Raw genomic sequence first — 25,461 nt, 5'->3', positions numbered from 1 at the left:
TAAGCCACAGTCACATGGTGATATACAGATAAATAGAAATGGGCTAATTTAAGATATAAGAGCTAGGTAGCAATATGCTTAAGTGATTGGCCAAGCAGTGATTTAAATAATATAGTTGCTGTGTGATTATTTTGGAACTTGGCAGCCAGGAACGAATGAGCAGCCTCCGTCTACACTTAAGTATCTAATACAATCCTTGTGAATAAGGCTAGGTTCTAGAGACTTGACAAAGAGTCTGATATTTAGCTATGCTTGGGTCTAGCTGAGAACACAGAAACTAAGTAATCCTAAAATGGTAAAATCCTCTGGAGGGAAGATCTACAAGAATACAAAGATAGGTGTCCTACAAGAAGAGATGTCTGTCCTACACATGGGAGATGAACTGGCTTTGGACACCTCACCTAGGCCTGGAACAAGAGTGTTTGAAGCAGAAAGCATGCCACGGACAAAAGTCAGGGGAGTGTGCAGGGACCAGAAGCTGATCCGTGTTGCTAGAGGGTGATTTCGGGGGCCACAGTGATGCAGGCATGAGCAAGGAAACCAGCAGTGTTACTACGGTGACTGTTACAATGTCCACCACCTAGGACGAGCAGCAGGCCAACAGCAGTAGATGGGCTGGGGAATGGGCGGCCAAGGAAGCAGACAGAACTTAGTTCTCAGTCGAGATTCCAGGCTGGGTGATACCCACTGACATTGAGAAGAAAAGCGGCCGAAGGGCAAATAATGAGGGAGAACCTGGGAGTGGCAGGCCTCACGTGAGAAGGTGGGGAAGTGGTGAGAGATGGGACTGGCTGCAGGAAGGTCAAAGGCAAAGGGACAGGTTAGGCAGTTTACACAGCTCTTCCCCTCCAGCGAGCCTATGGCATTTATGGAGATGTTTCTTTTGTCCCTATAGGAAAGGTCAGAAGACATGGCCTCTATCCTAGGAAAGAAGGTAGTGGGGGTACCAAGAGGCTGTGAGGTACTTACTATTGATGGAATCAGCCAAAATCTTCAACTGCTGAGTGTTGTCCAGGACCTCAACCCTTTGAGTGTAGGGGTCATAGCGAACTGAGAAGGGCCGGGGGATGGTGGCAGCGAAGGCCCTGAAACCAAAATCAAGGGCCTAAAGTGAAGGGTACCATTTAGAGAGAGGTTATGCTAAAGGAGCTCCGAGTGGCTTTACTTTGCTATAAGCTCTGAAACTTCCTAGAACAGCAGCTCAGAAGCTGGGGCAGAGATGTGAAATACAACTGAGTGAGGTCAGCTGGAGAAGCCTTTGTTTGTAGGCATGTGTAAAAGCACAACGGGCAATGACTTATTCAATAAGGTAACTGAGAAAATGAAACCTAGCTACAGAGCACTATTTTAAAAAATATATCAAAGGTACTTGACAATCGCTGCAGAAAGAAACACAGCTGTGGTCAATTGACATGGATTAAGTGTCTGAAATGAACCTAGGACCATATTAATTTCTAACTGTTCTAAACCCCTTAAAAATATCACTAAGTAGCCCCTTACCCAAGCCCTAAAAATTAAGAACTGTGGTTACCCCTAGTTTATAAACACAGAGACTGTGCCTTGGTCAACTGAGGACGTGGGCCATCAATGCCAGTTGCAGTGCTGTGAAGGAACCCAGGCAGCCTGGTTCTGATCTGGGTGCTTTCCTGCCTTCCCTATACACGACTCCCAGTTCTGTAGGAATCCCCAAGGGGTGGCCTCTATGAGGGACATCAATCAGTATAACTAACAAGATGCTCCAAAGACGCCTTAGATATTATGTCCAGGTTAGCCTATGATGAAAGCTACTGTATTAAAAATGACAGTTACCAGGACAGGCAGTAAGTTGCCCCAAGGTTTGGCAAGAACGGCATCCTATGTCCCCAAGTCATGCTGTCTGGCTTCCTTTCTTGTCAGTTACAGCCCTTGGGATCACGAGCAATAGGCTTTTTTTTTCTCCTCTGTTCCTCACATTCCTTATTCTTCTCTAAGATCAGGGTAGTTACAGTCCCCAGCTCGGAGGGGCATGACACATGCTGTCACACGACTTGTGACTTCACAAAGTCTGCTTCCACCTGCCCTCTCCGAAAGCAACTTCAGCCTAGTGGGTGCCTTGTGTCATGAGACGCGCATCTCTGATTATTACTGGCCCATGTCTCTTCCCCTCTTCTTACCGAGCACCCCCTTTGGCTTTGAGGAATGTTCACACCCATTCCTCAAATATTCACTGAATAGACCTCAGTTGGAATGGGCAGTCTTGGGCCTTCTTTCTGGAATCTCACCTCACTTTCTCCTTGGCGTCACTGAAACTCTCTGCCACGTAGTACAAGGGCTGGAACTCTGTGACACTGTACTCCTGTGAGGCCGTCTTCTCCAGGTCTAGGGGCAGCAGCTTCGGCTTCTCTGAGAGACAGTACTGCAGGGACCCAGAGAGAAGTTCTCAGCTAATCCAGGGCCTGTGCCTCCATCCCACATTCCATCTGCAAGGGGCCTGTGCTCCCACCTGCATCCCCTTGCCCACTAGTTCCTCTCATCCCACTGTTTCCCTAGCCCAGTGCAAATCCAGTAAACTGAGCTACCTAGCATGTACTAGATCAGCTCTCCATAGCTCATGTAAAACCTACAGTTAGCTAGAAAGAACTCACTGCAAACATTTTATAGTAAGGAATCCAACAGACATTGGGAGTGCCGACCATATATTTTTGGAATATGTTTGCATATTTACAAAGTTGCAGGGTCGGCTTAGGCTCAGAAGGCCTCTCCTTCACAGAGTCCTGTAGACTTTGTACTTGAATTTCTACCTCTAACACACAGGTGTGATCAAATCATAGCTGCTAAGGCATCGCCTGCCTGAGGAAGCGCAGCTCTAAGCACATCCAATCGCACTTCAGCAAAGCCACAAGGATGAGGATACTCCTCCGTGCCCCTGCTTCTAAGCACCCATGCTTGGTGTCCGTTAAACTCATACTTGTAATTCGCCAAAGGATGACAGGAGCCCAGCGCCGTATGCCTTTATGGAGTCTCCCTCCTTGCAGAGTCCAAACTCCACTGTAAACCAGTAAATCTGGAAGAGAAAGCAAGCAGAAGATGCTTATCAGGGATGAGCAAGGCACCAGGTACCCAAAGTACCAGGATATATTCGGTAGGCAGGGGCATGCACAGATAGTCCCTGAATAGGTGGGACATAGCATCACATCTGCATCTCATGCCTTCCTTTCTCATCACTTGTTGAATCGGGGGTGGATAAACCATGACGTGATAAGACATGTTAGAATGTGCTAGACATCCCCAACAAGCTCTTCTCTGTGTGGCGGGAACGTCTCCATGCCTTGTACTTTTCTGCCTGTGGCACACACTGGGACAAGAGATTCCTAAGTTAGTCTTCTATTGGGAGGGTTCACCTGGTAGTTTCACCAAGGAAGAGGAGTGAATGGTTAAAAGGTTGGATAGTGAGCAAGACCATGAGGTGCACACTCCATCTGTGATGCAAAACCACGGAGTACTACTGAAGTCAACCGCTACGTGTGTCTTCCCAAACAATCACACCCTCTTCTTCCAGCACCTCCTAGTCCAATGTGTCTTTGATACTTGGCCTAGGTAAAAGCCTTAGAGTTCTGGCACCAAGAGAAGACCAGGGCTCAGTGAGATGCTAGACATGGTCACCATCTTGGAGAATTAGACATGGGTTAACAGTTAAGTTTCCTCATTAGACGACAGAACATTGAGCCCAAGAAGACCATCAGAGCCCAGTCAATATGACCTCATCCTACACAGCAAGCCTTCAGCCTAGAAAGTTAAGGTTGCATACTTACAGTGACACACAAAATCAAAGGTATAGAAAAGACCCAGGCCTGTTCCTAGTCCAGTTTATCAGTATGGTGGGGGATGTAAGGAGGTACTCTTGATTCTAAGACTTCACTCCCTATAAATAATAAATTTCATCTACTTTTTCTAAAACCCTTAGAAAGCAGCTTCTCCAAGATACCTAAAATGTAAAAAGTCAGGTTCACACAAATTTCACTCTTTAGACTCACATGAAATACTTTTGAAAATGAGCAATAAACTTTTATGCCCATTTTTAGAGCTAAAGAAACAAAAAGCCACGTGCCTTGAAACTCAGAGCAGATAGATGGTCAGTGGCCAAAACCTAGAAGTTTCTAGTCTTTCTAAAGGAGGGACTATAGAAACCTCTAACCAGACACATCTCAATATCTTGTATTCACTGTAGTTTTTAACTTAACATAAAGTTTATTTTTCAATCTTCCAGGCCAGGCATATGATAAGAACTGTGGTTCTATACCTGGAGGGGAATACATCGAAACTAGAAATGGAAGGCAGGAAATTGCCAGTGGTGCAGACCTGGCAATTCCATAGCACCTGTGAGTGCATGGTCCCTGATTCTATTGCAAGAGGGAAATGTTTGGCAAGAATGTGACACCAAGAACCATTTTTACCATCTGTCTGAGGAAGACCCTAAAGATCTCCTAGTGTGGGAATAGAGAGGTAAATATTCAATGAACAGAACTAAGCAATGAATCCAGCCAGTTCCTGACACACTATGGGTCAAAAGATTTCCAGGACCATTAGTACAGCCAGTTGGCATTTCCAAGGATATCCTATTAACAAGTATGTGGGAATATCCATAAGCAAGCTCACTTAAAAATTCAGCCCCTTAAAGAAAAATCAAACTGTGACATCTCATTCATGTTACTGTAATTTGACACATTCTTATCATGATTTCAAATGCCCTAGCTGCCAGGGAGAGAAGAAATCTTCAGTGATCTGAAGGCCCCAGTCTGAAGCACTCCCATAATCCCTCCAAGGACAAGAAAGACTTACTGTGGCAAGTTTCTCGATGTAGTCATCTGGCGCACCGAGAGAAGCAAGCCCAATTTCCTGGGTGGAGAGAAAGAGTGTCACTGGCACAGCCCATATTAAGACTTGACCCTCAAGGCCAACCTGGCACCCCCAATCATGAGCAGGCAATGCCTGACTAAGCGCCATCTGAAGGGTTCAGATTGACCCTGTATATTTTTAGACGTCCACCATGACTGGGCCACATAGCATGAAGGTACAGACCTCAGGAGCAGAGATGCCAACAAGGAAGCTACAGAGAGCAAGTGTGGAATGAGAGTGGTGATCACATTAACCCCCAGAGGTGTTTTTGGTTTGAGCAAGTCAAAGAACAGAGTAGCCATGGGTTCATCCAAGGAAACCTATGGGTGCAGAAGCTTTGAAGAAGACTCAAAATTCACCTTGGACAAGAGTATAGAGATGTCTAATCAATGTCAAGTGGAGCAGAGATGCTGAGTTGATGGTCCATATGTAAGCCTGAATTTGGCCTTGACATCTAAGCCGAGGACATGAATGTTCATTATTTTATTAGAGATAGTATTCACAGCCACGGGATTGGTTAAACTCACCAAAGGAATGGGTGTGGACAGGGAGGAAGATGAAGGATTTTGTCTATCTGGAAGCAAGAGGCTACAGGCTCTATATCAATGCAGCTTCTCTGGATCCCACCCGGAGGCTGACCTACACTGTCCCCATAAAAAGTGTTGTCTGATTTAGGATAAACTAGATGGCTTAGAGGTTAATAGCACTGCCTACCCTTCCAAAGGTCCTGAGTTCGATTCTCAGCAAACACATGGTGGCTCACAACCATCTGTAATGAGATCTGGTGCCCTCTTGAGGAAGAGACCTGGTCAGTCGTCCTCATCAATTTAGATCATGAAACCAAATATGAACAAGTTCAACAGAACCACCATACACGGGCTGCCCATGCATGCTTCAGCATTGCCAGGGCATAAATTTCATTTTTTATCCATTCAAGTTCAGATTGCCCCTAGCCTGGCTCTACTACCTCGTTTCTCCTCCATCTCTACTCTATTCCTAGATAGGCTGAGTTTAACAGAATCCATTGATAAATTGAGATTGTATCCCTGCCCTTTTTTCTCTTGACATCATTTTAAAAGTTAGGGTCTCACGTATCCCAGGCTAGCCACAAGCTGACTGTATAGGCAAGGGTAGGCGTGTATTTCTGATCTTCCTTCTTCCAAATGCTCAAATTAGAGGTGTGTGTCACGACACCCAGTATCTTGTCATCATTCTTTGTGAGCCAAGAGCTTGGCTTATAGGGGGACCCCAATATCCCTCTGAACTCCCTCATCACCCCCATACTGCTCTACGGTGGTAAGACACTGTTGCCTTAAATCAAAACAAAATGTTCTCACAGAACAACTCTCCGCCTTGGGACCTTCCGCGTCAAAGATGAGAGCGTCAAACAGATGATCCAACAATGCCTGTTGACGTCAACTGCCTGCTTCTCTCCAGGGCTGCCCAAAATGCAAATGATTTAAGGAAGGTTGCCATCTGCTCTACAGCTAGACAGACTATCTCTGGGGTCAAGAACTTAAGCTTCCTATTCTCCAAGGAGAACGCTTCTAATTCTCCTGTCACAGTAACCAGTCCCTTTTAGAACTGCCTTGAGCAATCAACACCATCTTGGCAGCCGTAACTACACTATTGGCAATAACACTTCCATAGTCAAAGTTCAGCCAGACACTCCCACTTCTGAGGTCCAATGGTTTCCGGGCTCCATAACTCTCCCGACCTCACGTGGAAGCAGCAAGTGTTTTCGTTTGGAGAGCCTATGTCTTCCGAGTAGTGAAGGAATCAGCTGAACCTTTTTATTGGGTTTGTTTCAGATATCAAGTGGCAGCTTCATTGTTGAACAGTGTAAACACTTGCTGCAGCTGATGGGAAATGCTTGAAGATTCGCGCACCATGTCAGTACTCCCTAACCCCTACTCGAAGCATCATTCGCTCATTAGTCATCCTTTGGTTTATCATTCTTTTTTAGTGAGGATGAAGACTAATAAAGGGGGTGTTTTACTGATTCAAATCCGCAGAAACTGAGGCACAGGCTGGCTTCTCAACTTGCCCCAGTTCACACAGCTCCGGTTCACCAAAGCTCTGGGTTGAACCTATAAGCACCTCGGAGCCATCTTCCAATCTTCCATAATCCCAGCTACTCAACCGTGTTTTAAAATAGTTTTATAGCTTTTTAAAATTATTTGGATGCCCGCGTGTCTCTGTGGGGGTGTATTCATATGAATGCAGATGCCTGCCTGCAGAGACCACGGTCATCATATCTCTTGGAGCTAGAGTTAGGGGTGGCTATTGGTTGCCTGATGTGGGTGCTTGAACAAAAACTATGATCCTCTGCAAGAGAAATATACTCTCTTAACTCCTACGCCATCTCCCTAGATGCCCTCTACACATACATGCATACACACATGCACACACACATACACACACAATCGTGAGATGCCCCCCCCCTCAGTGATGAAAGAGAATTAGAATTTTTTTAACTCATCAGAAATCAATTTTGAGCTTTCCCATTACTCTAAAAGATGAGTCAAAGCCATGGTACCATTTTGACAGTGGCAGTGGGACATTTGGATTTCTTTTATCTTTCCTTCTTTCCTTCCTTCCTTCCATCTTTCTTTCTTTCTTTCTTTCTTTCTTTCTTTCTTTCGTTCTTTCCTTCCTTCCTTCTCTAGCCAGTTACACATAAGATCACTGACACTGGATCTTGGCCAACGTTATCAAGTGTCCATACAGATGACTGCCCTGACCAGACGGAAAGTGTCAAGGTCTCAGTCCTGCAGGGAAAGTAGTAGGCAGATTTGGAAGCAGCTGAGGTGACGTCTGCATAGAGATCAGAGATGCTTGCATCCGTGAGGAGGTTCTAATGGGCACCTACTCATCGAGATTAGCCAGTTGGGCACAGGCACGTCAGAGGACGATCAATCGCCAAGCCCAGGCTGCAGTTCTGAGAAGGAGTGAGCAGTCTCGTCCACAGGACCACACGCCCTTCTCCGTGCTCTTCTTCTCCAGTAGGATAGTGGAATAATACCTCGTTTCCACGCTCACACAGCATATGACAGCCCCTTTGTCGGGCAGGGATCGATTCACTCCAGTCCCGACCCTAGAACCATGTCTTTTTGTCCTTACCTGTGAAAACTGGGCAAAGCTGCGATCTGAAAACAAGGGCACGTGTCCCAACAGTTCATGGCAGATGTCACTAAACAGAAAACACAGCATTCAACGGAGGGACCGGTGAAACCAAGTTAGACTCAGGGATCTTATACGGAGAACGGACAGGAAGAAACATCTCATTGAGGCGTGGGACTTTACTCTCAAGAATAAGCCCTGCGCTGGGCAAAGGATCCCTTAAAGTATGAAAGAAAAGAAAGAAGGGGGAGGAAAAGAAAGAGAAGTCAGAGCTATTCGGAGTCCCGCGAGACAAGAAGCCAGCATCCCCATGGGTCTCTTCTCAGATACCTGTGTAAGGAGTGAGATGCAGTTCAGAGTCCTCCCATCCCGTGTCTCCTTGCCCCTCACCTGCCTGGAGAGGGATAATGTGCCCAGCTTTTCCAGTGAGAACTTTTTTTCTTAACAAAGGAGTTGTTCTTTTCTTGGCCAAGAGAAGGCCAATAGTCAAAAAAGAAAGGCTACATTTATCTAAAACAGTAACAGGTTGACAGCTAGAAGTCCTTTCTAATTGGCAGCCATTAACGTCATGAGGAGGGAAACAATTTGGGCGTCATACTGATCTCTTTGGATAAACCTCTCTGTGACTAATGAGGTGGCTAGAAGCCCAAGCAGAGAGCACAGTGGCCACCCATTCTCTCCTTCTGGCAAAGACATAATCCAAGCAGGAACTGGAATCATCTAAATGCGTATTTCGGAGATGCTGAGATCACTCGGCTACTCTCGTTCCTGTCCTATTTGGAACTTCCTCCAGAGGTCTGACTTTGAGACTTGATGGAACCTCGTTTCCTGCTACCCAAGGAAATCCTAATCCTTGGTTTGCAGAATGTCCGGATCTATGAATCCAAATTTCATCTATCTGGTCCGAGAAAAAAATCCCAGGGTATGAATTTCTCTTAGAACTATGATCAAACAAAGCAGGCAGCGAACCATGTGGACCAACCTGCAATGAACCTATTCAGTATTCTTAGCAGGTAGGACTAGTACCACACTGTGATGGGCAGTGGTAGCGGGAGAATGATACTCACGGTTCAGGTGTGTACATGGGCTTAGATCCATGCCTGATGTACTGTGTGCAGTGGAAGACTCGGAAGGCCAGGCCACCCAAGAAATCTCGAGAGGACAGTAAGCCAGCAACAGGTCGGAGACGGAAACCGGTACAAGCTGGAGAGCAGGAGATAACCTCAAACTCAATGCCTGGGTGAAGCCGGAAAGGCTACGTAACCCCCAGCAGAGAAGCAATGCCCAGGATGTGGACTTTCTGCCAAGGAGATTTGGCTTCCAGTCTCTGCCCCCTTGGCTGTGTTGGGTCAAGTAAACTCACATTGCTGAGATTCAGTTTCTCACCTGCAAAATGTAGGCGAGTCCTACTGAGCATTAAAACAGTAACAACTAAATATTATTTAGCAGAGCCTAGTCCCTTACAAACATTCAGCAAATTTCTCCTTGGTTACTGCTTATCGGGATCGAATACTTTCCCACTACTTCTCATGTTTCTGCAGTAGCAAGGAGATGTAAGATCAGCATTAGGAGTGGAGCATGCAATGAGACTTCCAGAATCTCTTCCAGAACCATACCACACACAGGCCATCTTGGGAGGAGCAATGTCCTGTCTGACTGAGAAAAGCTAAGAGAAATCTACTGCATTCAATTTAACTTTCTGTCTCTCTGTCTGTCTGTCTCTGTCTGTCTGTCTCTGTCTCTCTCTGTCTCTCTCTCTTTCTCTCTCTCTCTCATATGTAAAGCAGTGCAAACGGGTTTCTCTTAGCTCTACAACGTAGGGGGCACTGAGAACTGGTAGATGTTTCCCTAGTCAAGAGCTAAAGTATTTGAGCACCCATCAACACGACATTCTCCAAATAACTCTTCTTTAAAGCTCCCAACTGCTAACTGTCCTCTCCTTCCTACACCTGCTCCTCAATCCTCTCTACCCTAGAAGCAGAAGGTGCCACTACTGGTGACCACAACTAACACTACATGCCAGGCACAAGCTACCCCTTGCAAGAACTGCAAGGAAGACACTTTATCACCCCTACTTTAAAGATGGGGAAGTTGAGGCCAGGGTTAAAGCTCTCAGTGCAGAGCCACAGGTCCTGTGGCTTCAAAGCTTCTTGACTGCAATTGTATAACCTGGCAATGGCTAGCATTGATGCTAACATCATTCTTACCATGGGCTTAGCATCCATCATAGATGGGAGACCATCTTTAGGACCGGCTCTCTCTCCCTTCACCCTACACTTTCAGGGTGATAATCACTCTAGATCAAGCTCTTGTTCCTTGCTTTATCCTAGATGTGGGGAGAGATCTGGAAGATAGCCTCATCTGTCCTGGTTCTAAGCTCCCTCCCTGCCATATACTTATTTTGGCCATTCCCTATCTCTTCGAGGCTCTGATGCAGAGAATAATTATTTCTTTCTATATGACTGTGCCCCATCCCCCCACGTCTCCTTCTCCTACCTCGCATACATAGGTGTTCAATAGAAACTAGTCGACTGTTGGGGCTTTACTGACCGAGCATCCTACTGTCAGAAGGAGAAACCTATCTCCCTTTGGGAAGGCTCTGCAGGGGCTCCTCCCTCCGACAATGCACTGCCAAGCAATCTCAGGTCACCGTTTAACCCTCAGATTCACCGAACACTGACGGTGAACCCAGCATCATGCCAAGTGCCTTCACATGCAACATCTCATTCCATTTTTGTCATTTCTCTGTGACGGATGCCAACAAGGCGACGGTGTCTGTTTGGCAGGTGAACCACGTGAAGGCAGATTTACACAACCAGAAAAGGTCAAAGGCAGGATCCATCCCAGATGAATAGACTCAGAGCAAGGGACTCTCGGCACTGGGCCCACAAGAAAAGCATACTTTCTCCTTGACTTGACATGACAGCCATTTCCTAACAGTGGGCGCTCCAGGGAAACACTGCCTGGGCACCTCAGTTTTGGGTCTGAGAGAAAATCCTTTCAGAGACAGCTATATGGCAAAAAAAAAAAAAAAAAAAAAAAAAAAAAAAAAAAAAAATCCACCCCTGCCGTTTTTTGCTTGGGTGAAAGAAGATGGATAACAGAGGTGAAACGGAAGGCAGGAGACGATGCAGCTGGATTTTCCTCGGGAGACTCAGCCTGCACCACGCTACCTCGCCACTACTCCCAACAGCCTTTGCTTCCTTCCCTCCCCCCTCCCCCCCCCCCTCCCCGGCCACTGCCTGCAGGGCTTGACCTTGCCGACTTACACTGCAGAAACTGGGAAACATCTTCCAGCTGGGGGATGTTGTCTTCACGGAACCCGCAGTACTTTTCCAGAAGTGGGAAGATGTGGTTGTGCTCGTAGCAGGCATGCGTCTTATACAAGGACTTCAGGGTCCTGAACACCGTCCCCCAAGTCTTTTCTCTTCCTCTGTGTAGTCCACCCGAGGGATGGGCTGCCCACTAGGATACAAAGCAAAGGAAGCAGCGTCTCCAGCAGGGAAGGACCAGGGCGCACAATGTAGTAAGGTCACAAGAGAGAGTCGGGCTTCACAGTTGTGAGGCGCTGCCACCGACCAGCATGGACTTTAAACCATTGTTTGAAAGAGAAAAAACCACTATCACGTTGGTCCCCACAGGAAACCATGGTTGGGGTGAGGAATTGCTATCACTCTGGGAAAACCATTTGGCTTTTTTGCTTCCTCACAGTCTGTTTGTTCAAGGTAGAAATTTGCTTTCAGGGGCTAGACAGGCGACATCCAGGTATAAAGCAGTATAGACAGGAGCGATATGCAGACGGGGAGCTGAGACACTAGAGAGCGCACCCTGTTTCTAAACAGAGGCCCCCACGCTCAGTGCTCAGTGGAAAGCTAAAGCAATCGGCTCTGGCTAACCTGGATTTACTAGCTAGGGTGCTTGTTTGAAACTTGTCCGGGCAGGTTGCATTTGCTAAGCTTGATGTTTCTATTCCTGAGAAGTTAGAGCTATTTAAATGTAGGCTAAGGTCCCACAGCGTATATATCTATATATCTTAAGATGTGTGTCCGTGTGGGATGTTGTACGTCGTAAGGTCCACAGATTTGTCAGTTAACCAAGTTCTAGACCGAAGGTAAGAAATTTATAAATATTGAGATGGAGGAACAAAGAAAGCATGCTAAGGTATAAGATACGCTTCTATGTGCCATGTTTGTCAAAGCGCCAACATGAGACCCTGCCCCACTGTCCTGATACACTGGAGCCGGGAAAGTCAAGGACAAATGGATCTTAATAGTCGCCCCCCTCCCCCACCCCCTCGCAGGTGACGGCACGAGCTGCAATTTAAGAGTCATTAGTTTGGCAGCTTCTGAGCTCTGCGCTGAAAACAATAAAAAAAAAAAAAAAAAAAAAAAAAAAAAAAAAAAAAAAAAAAAAAAAAAAAAAAAAGAAGCCCGCCTCCCAGACCAGGGCCTATTCCCCGGGCTGCAGCCTGCTCCCCTTACCAGGGACAGAGAGTCTGGGACACAGTGGGACCGTTTACCCTTGGAACTGCCGATCTGGTTTCAAGCTAAGTTCCTCCTGCACTTTCAAAACTGTGGCTCATCCAAGGACGTTAGAGCAAGACTGTTATTTTTCTATGGAAAGGTAGGCCGGGATTGGGGAGGAAAGGCAGATTGTTGATTGAGAGGAAAAAAAAAAACTCAAGTTCAGAGGATCTGATGGGTCAACGGGGACTACAGAAGTGACAGAGGAGCCGTTGCCTAAGACTACACCATAATCTGGGGTCACGTGGTGATGGAAGAAAACCAGAAAGGCTTTATACATAGAAACTGAGCATAACTGGGCCCTGCCATTTTCTGGATATGTGGCCTCAGGCAATTTAGTAAACGGCTGTGAGCATTAGTCCTGCAGTCGACGTGTTTTTTAATGTGGACAAGATTACATTATGTTGTGCATAAAGTAACACACCCACACACACATTCCTAATATTGGAACTGGCAATAACCATTGATCTTTAACATAACTAGTTCTCATTTCAAAGAAAGGCATTCTTGGGGCCAGCAGGTAGCTCTGTAGGCAAGGGCACTTGCTGCCAAGCCCAGAACCCACAAAGAGAGCTGATTCACACAAGTTGTCATTGGCTTCTGCACATGAGTCATGGCAGGTAAACACACACACACACACACAACACACAACACAAAAAAATAATAAACAAATAAAATACAACAGTAAAAACAAAAAACAAGACAGGCAACTTTCTGGAACAAACTTCAGAGGTGGTGGCATTTTGAACATGCAGTCCGCCCACTTTCCCTCCCAGTGACCCCACACTTCTTGTGCTGCCTCTTTTCAGCCTGTGGCATCTGAGGAAGGGACATTCAGTGCCACCTTGACAGCTGGGAGTGTGATCAGTGTTGTCCAATCAGAGTCTGTTTATCCTGACCACTGTGATTGGCTGACACGCGGGTCCACAGTCCTAAGGGTGTGGGCTGGAAAGATTGGGAAGAGATCCCGAGTCCTGAACCTGCTTAGGCCCAAGGGTTTACTAGACACTGTGGAAACAGTGAGATTAATTCTGGGGACAGATAAAGTTAAAAACCTGCCTTTGTCACCTCCTAGTTATTTGACTTCTTTCAGCCTCTATTTCCTCAACCAGAAAAAAAAAATGAGGATTTATTATAATGCTGTTTATGTGGGGGGGGGGTATGGAAATTTAGCAAAACCCCAAATACTCAGCCAAGAGATGGTAATCAAATTGACTGTGAAGAAGAGTTCTTGGCCTATACTGGACTTAGTGGGACAAAGGTGAGGACAGAGAAGGTCACCATGTTCCCTAATTTCTGCTAAACACAAGCCAGGTCCAAATGGACTTTAATTGACTAAGGCCACATAGCCCTGGATCCTTCCCCTCCCAGAGTCATTCGGAGAAAGCAATGCTCTGGATGTCTCTCTCTAGATCCACAGGTAGATTTGTTTTCGCCCCACAAGGCCCCAGCATTTCCTTCTGGTCGCTGATGTCCTAGTACCTTAGAGTCTGGGACAGCTCTGGAGCTTCTTTTTAAGCATGTCTTTTCTTTTCCCTTACCTCAGAAACTGCTGTCCTCAAAAAACAAGTTTCCCAAGTCACAATTTACATAGTTCCTGGGGACTCACAACAGCAAAGTCATTATGTTCCCAAACACACATTTGATATGGCCATTTTCCTTTTGGCTAAAATGATAGAATCCTGAGCAGGAAAAAAAAATCTCATCTGACAGTTGCCCTACAAAACTGTAAGCACGATCAGTAGAACACAGGAGTGTAGCTGGTAGCAAAGGCTCCTGGGATCGTCATTTCGCTGGGACGCCAGCTTTTTCCTCCTGGCCTAATGTGGAGACCACAGGCCGCCCCAATCAGGATGGAAGCCTCTCCAGTCATTCCAGACAATGAACACTGAGCTAGCAAACTTGGGAGAGAGCTGAGCTACAGCAGTGGTACTTCTGTTTGATCTAGAGGCAAATTTTTAAAACATTATTACAAGAGAGTTTAAACACACACATATATACACTATACAAACACATACAAACATACATATACATACACACATACAAGCATACACTCACACATACAAACACATACCATACACATATAAACACACATACATATACATACACCATACATACACATATAAACACACATACATATACATACACACATACAAGCACAACACACACTGCGCACACACACAAAGCAGGGTGTTGTCAATCTAGAGCAAGGGCTAGGGTTATAATCTTCTCTCGGTCGTCCAACAGGGAGACTTACTGGCGGTAGTTGTAGGCTATGTCAGCAAACTGCTTTCGTCTTTCCCGGTACAAGCAGGATCTTTGAAGCCCTAGGAGAGAGAAGAGACGTGATGACTCAGGTCTGCAGAGGGAGAGGCCTGGTACTGTCGTGGAATTATCCTTTGTACACTGTGAAGATGGTGTTGCTCTCATTGGTTAATGAAGAGCTAATGGCCAGTGGCTAGGCAGGAAGAGTTTGGGCAAGACTTGTGGTTGGGGGAGAGCCCTGGGATGATGAAGGGCAGAGTCACTAGGATTCAGAGAGAGGCAAGATGAACTTGACATGCTGGAAAAAAAAAGGTAGCAGCTACATGGTAGAACATAGATAAGAAATATGGGTTAATTAAGTTGTAAGAGCTAGCTAGTAATAAGTATAAGTTATCAGCTGAGGATTTATAATTAATAATAAGTCTCCGTGTCCTTTCATGTGGTCACCACACATGGTCCTGAAGCCAGTGGTCCCAACAAAAAAAGTCTACCCACATGACACCTATCAACAATCTGCGTGGAAGCCTTTCAGCTATGACGGTACAACACTTTTCCTCAATGATGCTCTAACACACAGTCTCGGTTAAACACAGAGGAGGTTTTCCCATGGTTGTGAGAGACACACACTTAGCCACAACCTTCAATGCAGTGAAATCGCCGCCAGCCTGACATTCCAATATCTACAGATAGACTCTGCTCTTAAAGAAATGTGCATCTGCACCATTCACAGTTTCTAATCCAACTGAATCACCCCAAGTTAGATGTCTGTGTTGAAGGCATAAAATATTCACTTCAGTTTCTGAGTGGGCGTGTGTTTAGTAATGCCTCCTCGTGTGCAGTCATCTCCCTCCCTCCCTCCCTCTCCCTCCTCTCCCTCTCCCTCTCCCTCTCCCTCTCCCTCTATCTCTCTCTCTCTCTGTGTACATTGGACAGGGGTGGGAGCATCCTGAAACCAAGGTCAACCTTGAGTGTCAATGCTCAGGAAACCTCCCCTAGTGTCATGAGATAGGCATGTGACACCATGCCCAGCTCTTTACATGGATGCTGGGGGGCTGAACTTGGGTCGTCATACAACCTGTACAATCTATGCTTTTCTAACTGAGCGATCGCCGCAGTTCTATTAAAAAGAATTACTAGCCGCGGCTGGAGAGATGCTCAGAGGTTAAGAGCACTGCCTGCTCTTCCAAAGGTCCTGGTTCAATTCATATTCCCTGCAACCACATGGTGGCTTCACAAAACCATCTGTAATGGGGTCCTGGTGCCCTCTTCTGGCCGGCAGGCATACATCACAGACAGAACTATTGGTATAATCAATAAATAAAGAATAAATAAATAAATAAAAAATAAAGAAATAAATAATATAAATATTAAAAAATACTAGTCGCTATGGAAAATGAATACGGGGGGCTCCTCCTACACAATTCCTGGTGAACAATGGGTATGCCCTTACTGCTAGGAGGGCAATTATATGCTTGCATTTTAATTCTCTTGAAATAAAACATTTACAGATAGCCCAACGTGGCCTCAACTCTTCTGCTCAGCCTCCCAAAAAAACTAGGATTACAAGCCTTGCCACCATGCCCTGCTGGCAGTTGTTTGAAAATGGCATTTCCCCAGGTGTCTACAGCTGTGGCAGCTTAGGCAAAATGGCATGGCCGAATAGTATGTGTATTCTTCCAGAATCAACGAGACCCTCAGGGAAGTGGATCCATAATGGCGAAGCCAGGTTTGGATCACCCAGCCCTCTACTCTTCTTATGACACATCAGTACCGTGAACCTTTCTGACCTTGGCAGGCGCTCTGTTGACTGAGCGAGCCACCCCACACAAGAGGAGGACGATTGACTTCTTGGAGGCTGACTGGCAGGCAGTCTTCCCAGGGTGGCCAAGGCGGCACATTTCCAAGTGCGCAGAGGGGGAGCCAAGTGTGTCTTTGAGTGTTTAGGGTGGAGTGGGGCACATCAGGAGCTGGAAGTGTCCCAGCGGATGAGGAGGGTACTTTACAGAAAAGTTCACTGTGGTCTGAATTCTGGTGAGACAAGACACTGGTCCACTGCCATGGAACTTGTCTTTGTTCCCTGCAGACGTTTCCCAACAGGCTCTTCCAGAAACCACTTTAATTCGCTATTATTTGTCTCCAAACCATGGGCTGAATGGCTTGAAAACTAAGGCTTGGATCACAGGCAGGGTTTAAAGAAGCTTTTGAAGAAGGTCGATAGCCCCTGCTTTCCAAATGCTGCCTGTTTTCTTTGTTTGACTGGTTTATTGAATATATTATTTGGAATATATATTTGGAATATATATATATATTTGGTATATGTATATTTGGAATATATGTATATTTGGAATATATATATATATCAGTGTCAACCATCAGTTTTAAAAAAAGACAAATTTATATAAGGTAATTTTACCTGAGAACATGGAGCGTAGGAACATAGAAAGAATTACTGACATTAAAAGAAACAGATAGGAGAGGAAGGGGGGAGAAAGGGAGGGAGGAAAAAACTGGAGAAAGACGGGGATGGGAGATTTCTAGTTTGTTTGCCAGGATGGATTCTGAGAAATAAGAAAATCTCAAATGCACCACATGGTAAACTAAAATTACCACACCCAAATACCAATTGAAGAAATATTATTACTCGGTTAAAGATTCTATGACAGGGCTGTTACAAAGCACAAGCTGTTGTTTTCCCTGAAACACTGACTGGGTTGAAATCATTCATTAGAAATAGGGGGACTGGAGAGATGGCTCAGGATCTTAGCTCAGCTCAGAGCACTTGCTGCTCTTCCAGAGGGCTCAGGTTTGGTTTCCAGCACCCACATAAGGAGGCTCCACGTCCTCCTGTAAATTCAGCTTCCTCTGCTGGGCTCCATGGGTACCATGTGCTGTATGACACACACACCACACACACACACACACCTATGCATAAATAGAAATAAAATAATCATAAAAATCAAATAAATAAGGAACTTGGGAGCTTTTTTTCATTTGCTGTTGGTTTCTGAGACAGGGTCTTAACTCTGTAGTTCAGGCTGCTTCTATAGTCATCCCTGCCCCCAGATACTATCGGTGGATTATACGTGTATACCATGACACCAGACTTTAGGAACCCTAAGATCTTGCAATTAACATAGGTCCATTTAATACTGAGGAAATATGAGTGCCCTTGCGTATTCTAAGAGAAAAACTTGGTCCTTTGGTTTAAGTACCCAAGCACCATCAGCTTGCCATTGGAGGACCATTTCTACTAGACTAAACAATAAACACTTACTTATCTATATCTTTATATTTGAGGGTCAAAATAGCAACTCAGATTTGACAGTTGTCCATCTGGACTAGCCAGTCTTAACAGAGAGCAGTCTGTGTATCTCTCTAGCCTTTCAAAATAGAAATGAAAGACGCTCACACCACCAGACACTCTGAAGAATGTTTAGTTCTGTCTGTTTTGCTATCAGAAAGGTAGAAAGTAAAAACCCATCAGGCTATTTGCTGAAGGGTCCTGCAGTGTAAAAAAAAATAAAAATAAAACAGCATTTTCATTAAGGTTTTCCAAGCCTAACCATGCTGGCAATTTGAGATTTGGGATCTGAAGCAGAAAAGGGGGGTGGGGCATGAGGACATTGGGAACATGAGAGAAGACCCATTTAGTGGAAGGGTTTCTGTTTCACACCACCACTCAGGAGAGGAATCCACGTCCAGTTCTCAACCCCACTCAACTATTGTTCGACATTACTATGCCTTGTCTGAGTGCTTTATGGATTTTCCAAAATTATACATCTAGTAGACGGTCCCTATGTGGAGGGGAATCTAGTAGACGGTGCCTATGGGGAGGGGAATCTATAAGTGAGCTGATGGGAGGAGCCCACCAACCTCAAACAAATACTCCTTGAAGGCAGTGGGGATAGTGTGGGCCAGCGATGCTACAGATTGTTTTTGAAGCTTTCTGCTGTGAGTGTGCATTTTATTTTTGTTTTGAAGGAAGCAAACTAATAGCCTAACTCCTTTCAAATCGCTCAAGGGGCAATGGAAGGAGATGCAACACATGAACAGACGTGTGTAGCATCTCCCAGAGAGTCGTCACTTGCTCTCCACTTAATGAACTGCAAACGTGCCCTCAATCCTCCCTTCTCCCCACATTTCCTACCGACTCATTATTGTCTACTCACAAAAGCATGTAGCCAATCACCTTTGGGTGGGTTTGCAAGACCTTTGACCTGAGGACTGTGACATTTTGGAAAGGCTGACCATGACTGTCCTCCTCCAGAGAGTCATCACCTGGGGACAATGGGCCTACTATGCTCACTTCCAGTCCCACGTCTCTAAAATATTTAGTGGTCACCTGCAAGGAGCCCCCACCAATCAGCTCTCAGGGACTTTGGCTCAATAGGTTACTCTGGTTAGATCTTGGAGCCTACCCTTCCAGTGACCTGGCTTTCCATCTTTTGGGGTGCCGGGGTGAACCAGACCACACGCCCCCACATCCATGCCCCAGGAAATGCATTCTGAATTGAGCTGTTACTGGGGGTGACTGCTCGCCTGTCTCAATTTAGACTAATGGCAGCCATTTCACAAGCACCACGTGAAGCTTATCCGTCATGGGCCTGTCTCAATTAGCTAACAGCAGTGGCTGAGGGTTTGCCCTGCGTGTCACCACGTACGTTTGACAGGAAAACAGATTGTCAGTGAGGAAGCGGTGAAAGGAAGGGGAGAGAGAAGTCTATATGTGAGAAATATGGCCCCCTCCAGAGCCTGGCTGCAATCCCTCTTCTCGCGTCTCATAGACTTCGTTACTTAGGGGCATTTATGCCAGCCTTCTGAGGAGTCTTCTAGACCGGCAGTAGCTAGTTTACCCCTTGGTCATGTCACAGCTGGGGTTTAAATCTCACAAGTGCCTCTTCAGGACAGCAGGAGACTATGGGTTTTAAACCCGTGCTACTCTCTCTGGGAGCAGGGCCTCACGCCCAAGGACGATGAGATTGCTAATCACACCCGCTTCACAGAGTCACGTGGACAGGGCGGGGGTCACCTAGGCAGAACACGACGTGAAAATGTGAGCACAGAACAGACACCCCAAGAATGGGGCACACCTGTGTAAAACGGCAGGAGACATGAAAGCTGGGGGGGTCTGGCTCAGACATTATGGAACTGAGTCCCCTCATTGTACCCTCTGGCCTTTCAAAGGCACCTACAGGGCCTCTAGATGGTTCTTCAGCATGAGGTACTCACACTCTTCAAGCCTGATGAACTGAGTTATGGTACCTGGAACCCACATGGTGGCTGGAGAGAACAGATGGCCCTTAAGTTGTTCTCTGGCCTCGTACAGGAGTGCAAGGGCACACATTCACCCACAGAGATATGTTACACTTGCACACAGCATTCCCCATTTCTCTCTAATTAATACATTTCTCTCTAATAATAATTAATACATTTCTCTCTAATAAGTTATACATTTTTTTTTTAGATAGGGTCTCTCAACATAGGCCCTGGCTGTCCTAGAACTCACTTTGTAGACCAGACTGACCTCTAACTCACTTAGATCTGTGTGCCTGTTTCCTCCCAAGTGCTGGGATTAAAGATGTGAGCCACCAAAGCCCCCCCCCCCTTATATAAAGCAATGTTTAAAATGAAAGGTAACAGGTATTGAAACTTTGTAAAGAAAAGGGGACCACTTAGTTCTATTGGTGGAAACATAAACATTACAGAAACATGGTATGCGGTCCCTTGAAAGGTGAACCCTCACAGACTTCAGTAAACTCACAGGCACACAGCCCTCCTGGTGACAGCACACAGCCTCCTGGTGACACAGACTGCAAGGCTGTGGCCTGGAGAAGAAAGGGAGAATGGCTTTCGGGAGCGAGCCGAGAGGTTTGAAGAGCAGCCTGGAAAGACCAGCAGAGGTTTGCCAGTGAGAGCACACAGGGGTGATGCTCGCAGAGTAGCAGCTCAGGTGAAGGGCACAGCATGGTCTGCCTGGGAAAGCGGGAGTCAGACACGTCCGCTGGGGTTCTGCCCACAACGCTTACAGTTGCTCTCTCGGGTCTCCCTGGCATCACACAGGAAAATCGATGCCCTTTCTCCTCTTCTCTGTAATTAGAGGAACAGTGGGAACCCACGCATCTCCAGTATTACTTCAACACGGCTCACAGACACAACTTCCTGGGAGTCCGCACCCTGGCATTGAGAACCCAACCCTCCAGGGTGGCACTAAAATTAACCCCATGCCAAGAATGTAGCATTGTGCCAGTACACAGACCATGATCAAGAAAGCTTAGCTAGTAATGCAGCAACTTAACAAATACCTGTGAAGAAAAGAAGAGAAGAAGAAGAAGAAGAAGAAGAGAAGAAGAAGAAGAAGAAAAGAAGAAGAAGAAGAAGAAGAAGAGGGGGGGGGGGGGGGAGGAGGAGGAGAGAGAGAGAGAGAGAGAGAGAGAGAGAGAGAGGAGCAATAAGGTAAGAGGTAAGAGGGACAGAGAGGCCTGCCGGCCATTTTCTCATTTAGCTGAAGCTGAAGGCAGAGTGCTTTTACCCTGGATTTCTAGAACCATCTTTCCTTTCCCTCGTTTCCACAAAGTGACTGTTTGGGAGACTCCGAAGTACTAGGTCAAACACAGATGCATCCTGCCAAGGGCAGGGGGTCAGAGGAGGAAGGGATCATGCTGACTGCAAGGGACAGAGCAGAACAGAGGGTCCTTTAAGAAGAACAACCCCTTCACTGCTAGGCTGGTGTCTGCTTGCAGCTCACACCTTGAGGCCAGGCCCCGGGGGGGGGGGGGGTTGGGGCTGGCAGCTGCAGGCAGACACTCATGGGTTTGCTCTAGGCTTGGCCCTTGTTCCCAGCATCTGATGACAGAAGGAGCAGAGAGAGCCTGGCGCCTCCTCTACAGGGGGACGGTGTACCTGATAAGTTCTGTTTTGGTGATAAAATTCTTGACAAGGAGAGGCTGGGGAGCCAAAGCTGTGGCCTGGGTTAGCAAAGAGAAATGAACTCCAGAGAGTTTTAAGGCCAACTTTGGCTTCTGAGGGACATGAGACTAAAGGGAAGGACATGTCCCTCTCTCTCTGGACTGGCCTCTCCCTCTCACCCAAATGATTAGGATAGAGGCCAAAGGGAAGAACAGAGGGTCAAGGCCAGACGATGGGGCTTGGGGAGGGAAGAAAAGTTCTCATGTGTGTGTCCGACAGGTTGGGTCAGGCTGGACTTGCTTTTCTTGGGGGAAGAAAACTCCCAAGATGTTTCTGTGTGCAGGGCCCACAGTTGAGAGGCCCAGGCAGAGGCTCATGAGAAGAGACATCAGAGCGACCAGTGTGGCCTTTGCTGCCTCCAGGCTCCGTGAAAGACACTGTATCATCTACAGGAAACAACAGAGAACCTGTCCCTCCAGAGCTGACATTTTCGCTTTGTTTTCAGTTTGGTTTAATTTCATTTGGTTTGATTTAGTTTTGGTCTGGCCAAGTTTAGCTTGGTTTTAGAGACTAGGTCTCACTGCCTAGCCCAGGGACATCTAAGAAGTCACAGACCTCCTGCCCGAGGCTCACAAGGGCTCCCCACCACGTCTGTGAAACACAATATTTAAGGCTTACGAATGACGCCTAAGTACAACTTCTGTCCTCAGCTCAGGATAATTTATTCTAACGTCACAACTAAGATTCAGGAGAGCCATTGGAAGTCCATTTGGAGATGTCAGGCAGAAATCTTCACTGGAGTGTAACGATGAAGGTCAGCTTGCGGTCGGCAATGCATGCGAGAGACAGGCCAACACATATATGCACACTCGTGTGGCTGTGTGTGTGGGGGGGAACCTCTCGCAGACATGAACATTATTTTAGAAAGATGTGAAAATAATATTTTCTTCTGCTTCGAAAGTAGAGGGTAGGATGATTCACCTTGTTTCTATTTATAAAATGCTCTCTCTCTCTCCCTCTCTCTCTCTCTCTCTCTCTCTCTCTCTCTCTCTCTCTCTCGTTCAAGGTGGTATAAATTATGACTAAAGTTGCTGGCATATTCATTGTCTTTCTCATGCCAATCAAGTCAGCTCACAAGGTTTACTACTTGGGATGGAGCATGCACCTGAGCCAACTGCTTGTGTTTTGAAAGGCTGGCCTATGGCTCCCCATTTGTTGGCATGCAGGAGATTGGGTTTCTTGTTGCCAGCCAAGCCTGTGTCCTCAACTCCCCTGAGCACTGGGTTAAGGGTCCAAGGAGCCCAGGCTCCATCAATAGACAAAGCATATTTGAGAAGCTACCTGACATCCCTGGGCCAGTCTGTGAGATGGAAGCCTTAGCCCACTTATAGGACACTGTCTCTGGGAAGAGAGAGCCTCCTGTTGGTTGTTAGACCCCACAAGGCTGTGAGGAGAGTCTGGACAGACACAGACATGCCCCAGCACCAGCCACGCTAAAACCTAGTTGACACAAACTGCTTCCTGGTTAAAAAAGGCCGGAGAGTCCACTGCCTGTCGGAGCCTGGAGAACGTAAGGTCATAATGGTGCACTGCCCACGCAAGGAAGCTGCCGGATCACCTCTGTCCATGCCCAAGGACCACTGACCCCAGAGAAGAAGAAAGAATGAGAAAACTCCCCCAACACACACACACACACACACACACACACACACACACCCTGATCCATTCCTCTAGTGAGAACCTGTCGTCTGCCTACAATATGCACAGCTCAGTGAAATCCACCGCTCCAGTACATCTCTGACCACCCCTGCCTCAGCTCGCTCTCCCACTGTCGTCCCTGAAGTGCCACCCACCCGTCTCCATTCCTGAAGACCCCCCCCATCAGCATCTGCCCCTCTTCCCTCATCTGACTAGAGTCCTCTGCTCAGCTCTCTGAAGGACCAGCGTCACCGCTGTCACTGTCCCCTCGCTGGGCTTGATTTAAATGCCCATAAAGTAAGCAAAGGCGGAATTAGAAATACACAGGGCTGTATAGGGACAGCCTTTCCTGGTCACTGGTTCACACCCATTCCACAGTAGTAACTGTAGTAACCATGGTAACGGTGATAGTGCAATCTCAAGACCCTGGCACAGGTAGGAACTCACATTGCTCCAAGCTGGAGATGGGTGGGGGGAGGAGAAAGGAAGAGGGGTTAGAGGGAAGGTGGGAAGGTGGGAAGACTCTCATCCAGGGCCCTGGGCTCACCGGGTGGTCTGCATCCAGTTCCGCTCCATAGCTGAGAATCTGATTGGCAAATCTGTCCAGCTCTTGAATGGTCCTTGGAAACCAGGGCACTGCAACACAGAAAGAGCAGAGTCCTGAGTGTAGATTGTGGGACATGTGGCTAACGGCCTCCCCGATCCCCCAATTAGTCACATGGATGGTGATGGCACATGGGGTTCTATATAGCTCCTAATCTGTTAAAGCTACAGATTTAAGCTAGGTAGTGGTGGTGGCGCACCTTTAATTCCCCAACCTCGGGAGGCGGATACAGGAGGATCGCTAAGAGTTCAAGGCCAGCCTGGCCAACGTAGCGAGTTCCAGGTCAGTGGAAGCTACATATAGAGACCATGTCTCAAATAAATAAATAGCAAAATAAAAATTAAAAAAATAATAAGTTCTATTTTCTGGTGAAACTGATGTTAAAACACGTCCTCAAGAGACCGCCAGACTAAATCCTGCCCAGACTGTTCTACAGGACACTTTGTCTCCAAGAATGAGGAATGGGATGGTCTTAGCCCAGTCCCCTATTAAAGCCTGAAGCCCACTGAAGGACCCTTTCCCTGCCTGCAGAACCCAGGAGAGATTCAAGCCCTGCCCTCTGGAATGTTAGACCCTTGCACCATGACTGAAGCCCACAGCCCAGCTCTCAGTCTCAGGCCTGAAGGTTTTCCTGAATTGTCGCATATTCTCCCCACCCATCATTTGGAGTAGCGGCCACCAATGAGTTCCTCTAGCAGCAAAAGATTATGGATAGCCCCAAATATAGATAGGACAAAAGTTAAAGAAAGAAAGATGAGCCCTTAGACCCCAACTTCCCACTGTGTGACTCCCTCCCAAGTGCCTTGGGCAACCCTACAACACCTTTGATCTCAGAGTCAGCTACAGCCCTGTGGAAGCGACAGCCGGGTAGCTTACAGTTCAGTTTGGAAACAGCACCATGAGGGAGAACACGGTCACCTGAGTTTTGTGTTGGCAATGATGCTGTCTTTCCTAGAAAGGGACCAGACCGAAGAGCAGACGACACCACCCAAATCCTTGTGGCTTATAAGAGACACATCGGGTCCAAGTGTCCCACGTGTGGACAGAAACCAGGAAAATGTGAACTGTGAGCGGCCTGAGGGCATGAGCCTTGAGTGCCGCACGTGGAGAGGTGGAGGAGAAGTGGAAGGGAAGGGGGGAGGGTTATAGGAACACAGAGGGCTTTAACGATAGTGACCACTGTTCACAGTCCCTGCTCTGACCTAGTTCTGTTCTCGGAAGCCTTCCTTTATAAGAAATAACATTACAGCCTCTCTTATACAGATGAAAAGCCGAGCAGTTTAAAAAAGTCTGAAAATCAAAATCACTGGTTTAAGATCACACAGGGACTAAGACAAAGTCTGAATGATGAGAGCAGCAGACACGGCAGGGTCCACGCAGCGAGCCAAGGCAGTGGCTGTTACCCCCGGAAGGAGGCTGAAGGGCCCAATGCTGGAGCGAGCAGCTCCGGGCTGGTTTCAGATGATT

At 46.8% G+C, this 25,461-nt stretch overlaps 1 protein-coding gene across 1 annotated transcript in view; it reads right to left on the bottom strand.

Moving 5' to 3' along the window:
• Positions 1-25,461, bottom strand: part of Pah (phenylalanine hydroxylase) — a 54,104-nt gene that overhangs the window by 1,812 nt on the left and 26,831 nt on the right. Inside the window, 11 exon segments of the mRNA XM_038315156.1 lie at positions 970-1,085; positions 2,262-2,395; positions 2,948-3,043; positions 4,819-4,875; positions 7,999-8,068; positions 9,066-9,201; positions 11,268-11,423; positions 11,426-11,463; positions 14,779-14,831; positions 14,834-14,848; positions 23,938-24,026. Of these exon segments, the coding sequence (XP_038171084.1) occupies positions 970-1,085; positions 2,262-2,395; positions 2,948-3,043; positions 4,819-4,875; positions 7,999-8,068; positions 9,066-9,201; positions 11,268-11,423; positions 11,426-11,463; positions 14,779-14,831; positions 14,834-14,848; positions 23,938-24,026 (960 nt within the window).

The sequence above is a fragment of the Arvicola amphibius genome, chromosome 17, assembly GCF_903992535.2.
Source record: "Arvicola amphibius chromosome 17, mArvAmp1.2, whole genome shotgun sequence".
In the NCBI taxonomy this organism is placed as follows: Eukaryota; Metazoa; Chordata; class Mammalia; order Rodentia; family Cricetidae; genus Arvicola; species Arvicola amphibius.
The sequence above is the reverse complement of the archived record's forward strand: the minus strand, read 5'-3'. Positions and strand labels throughout refer to the sequence as shown.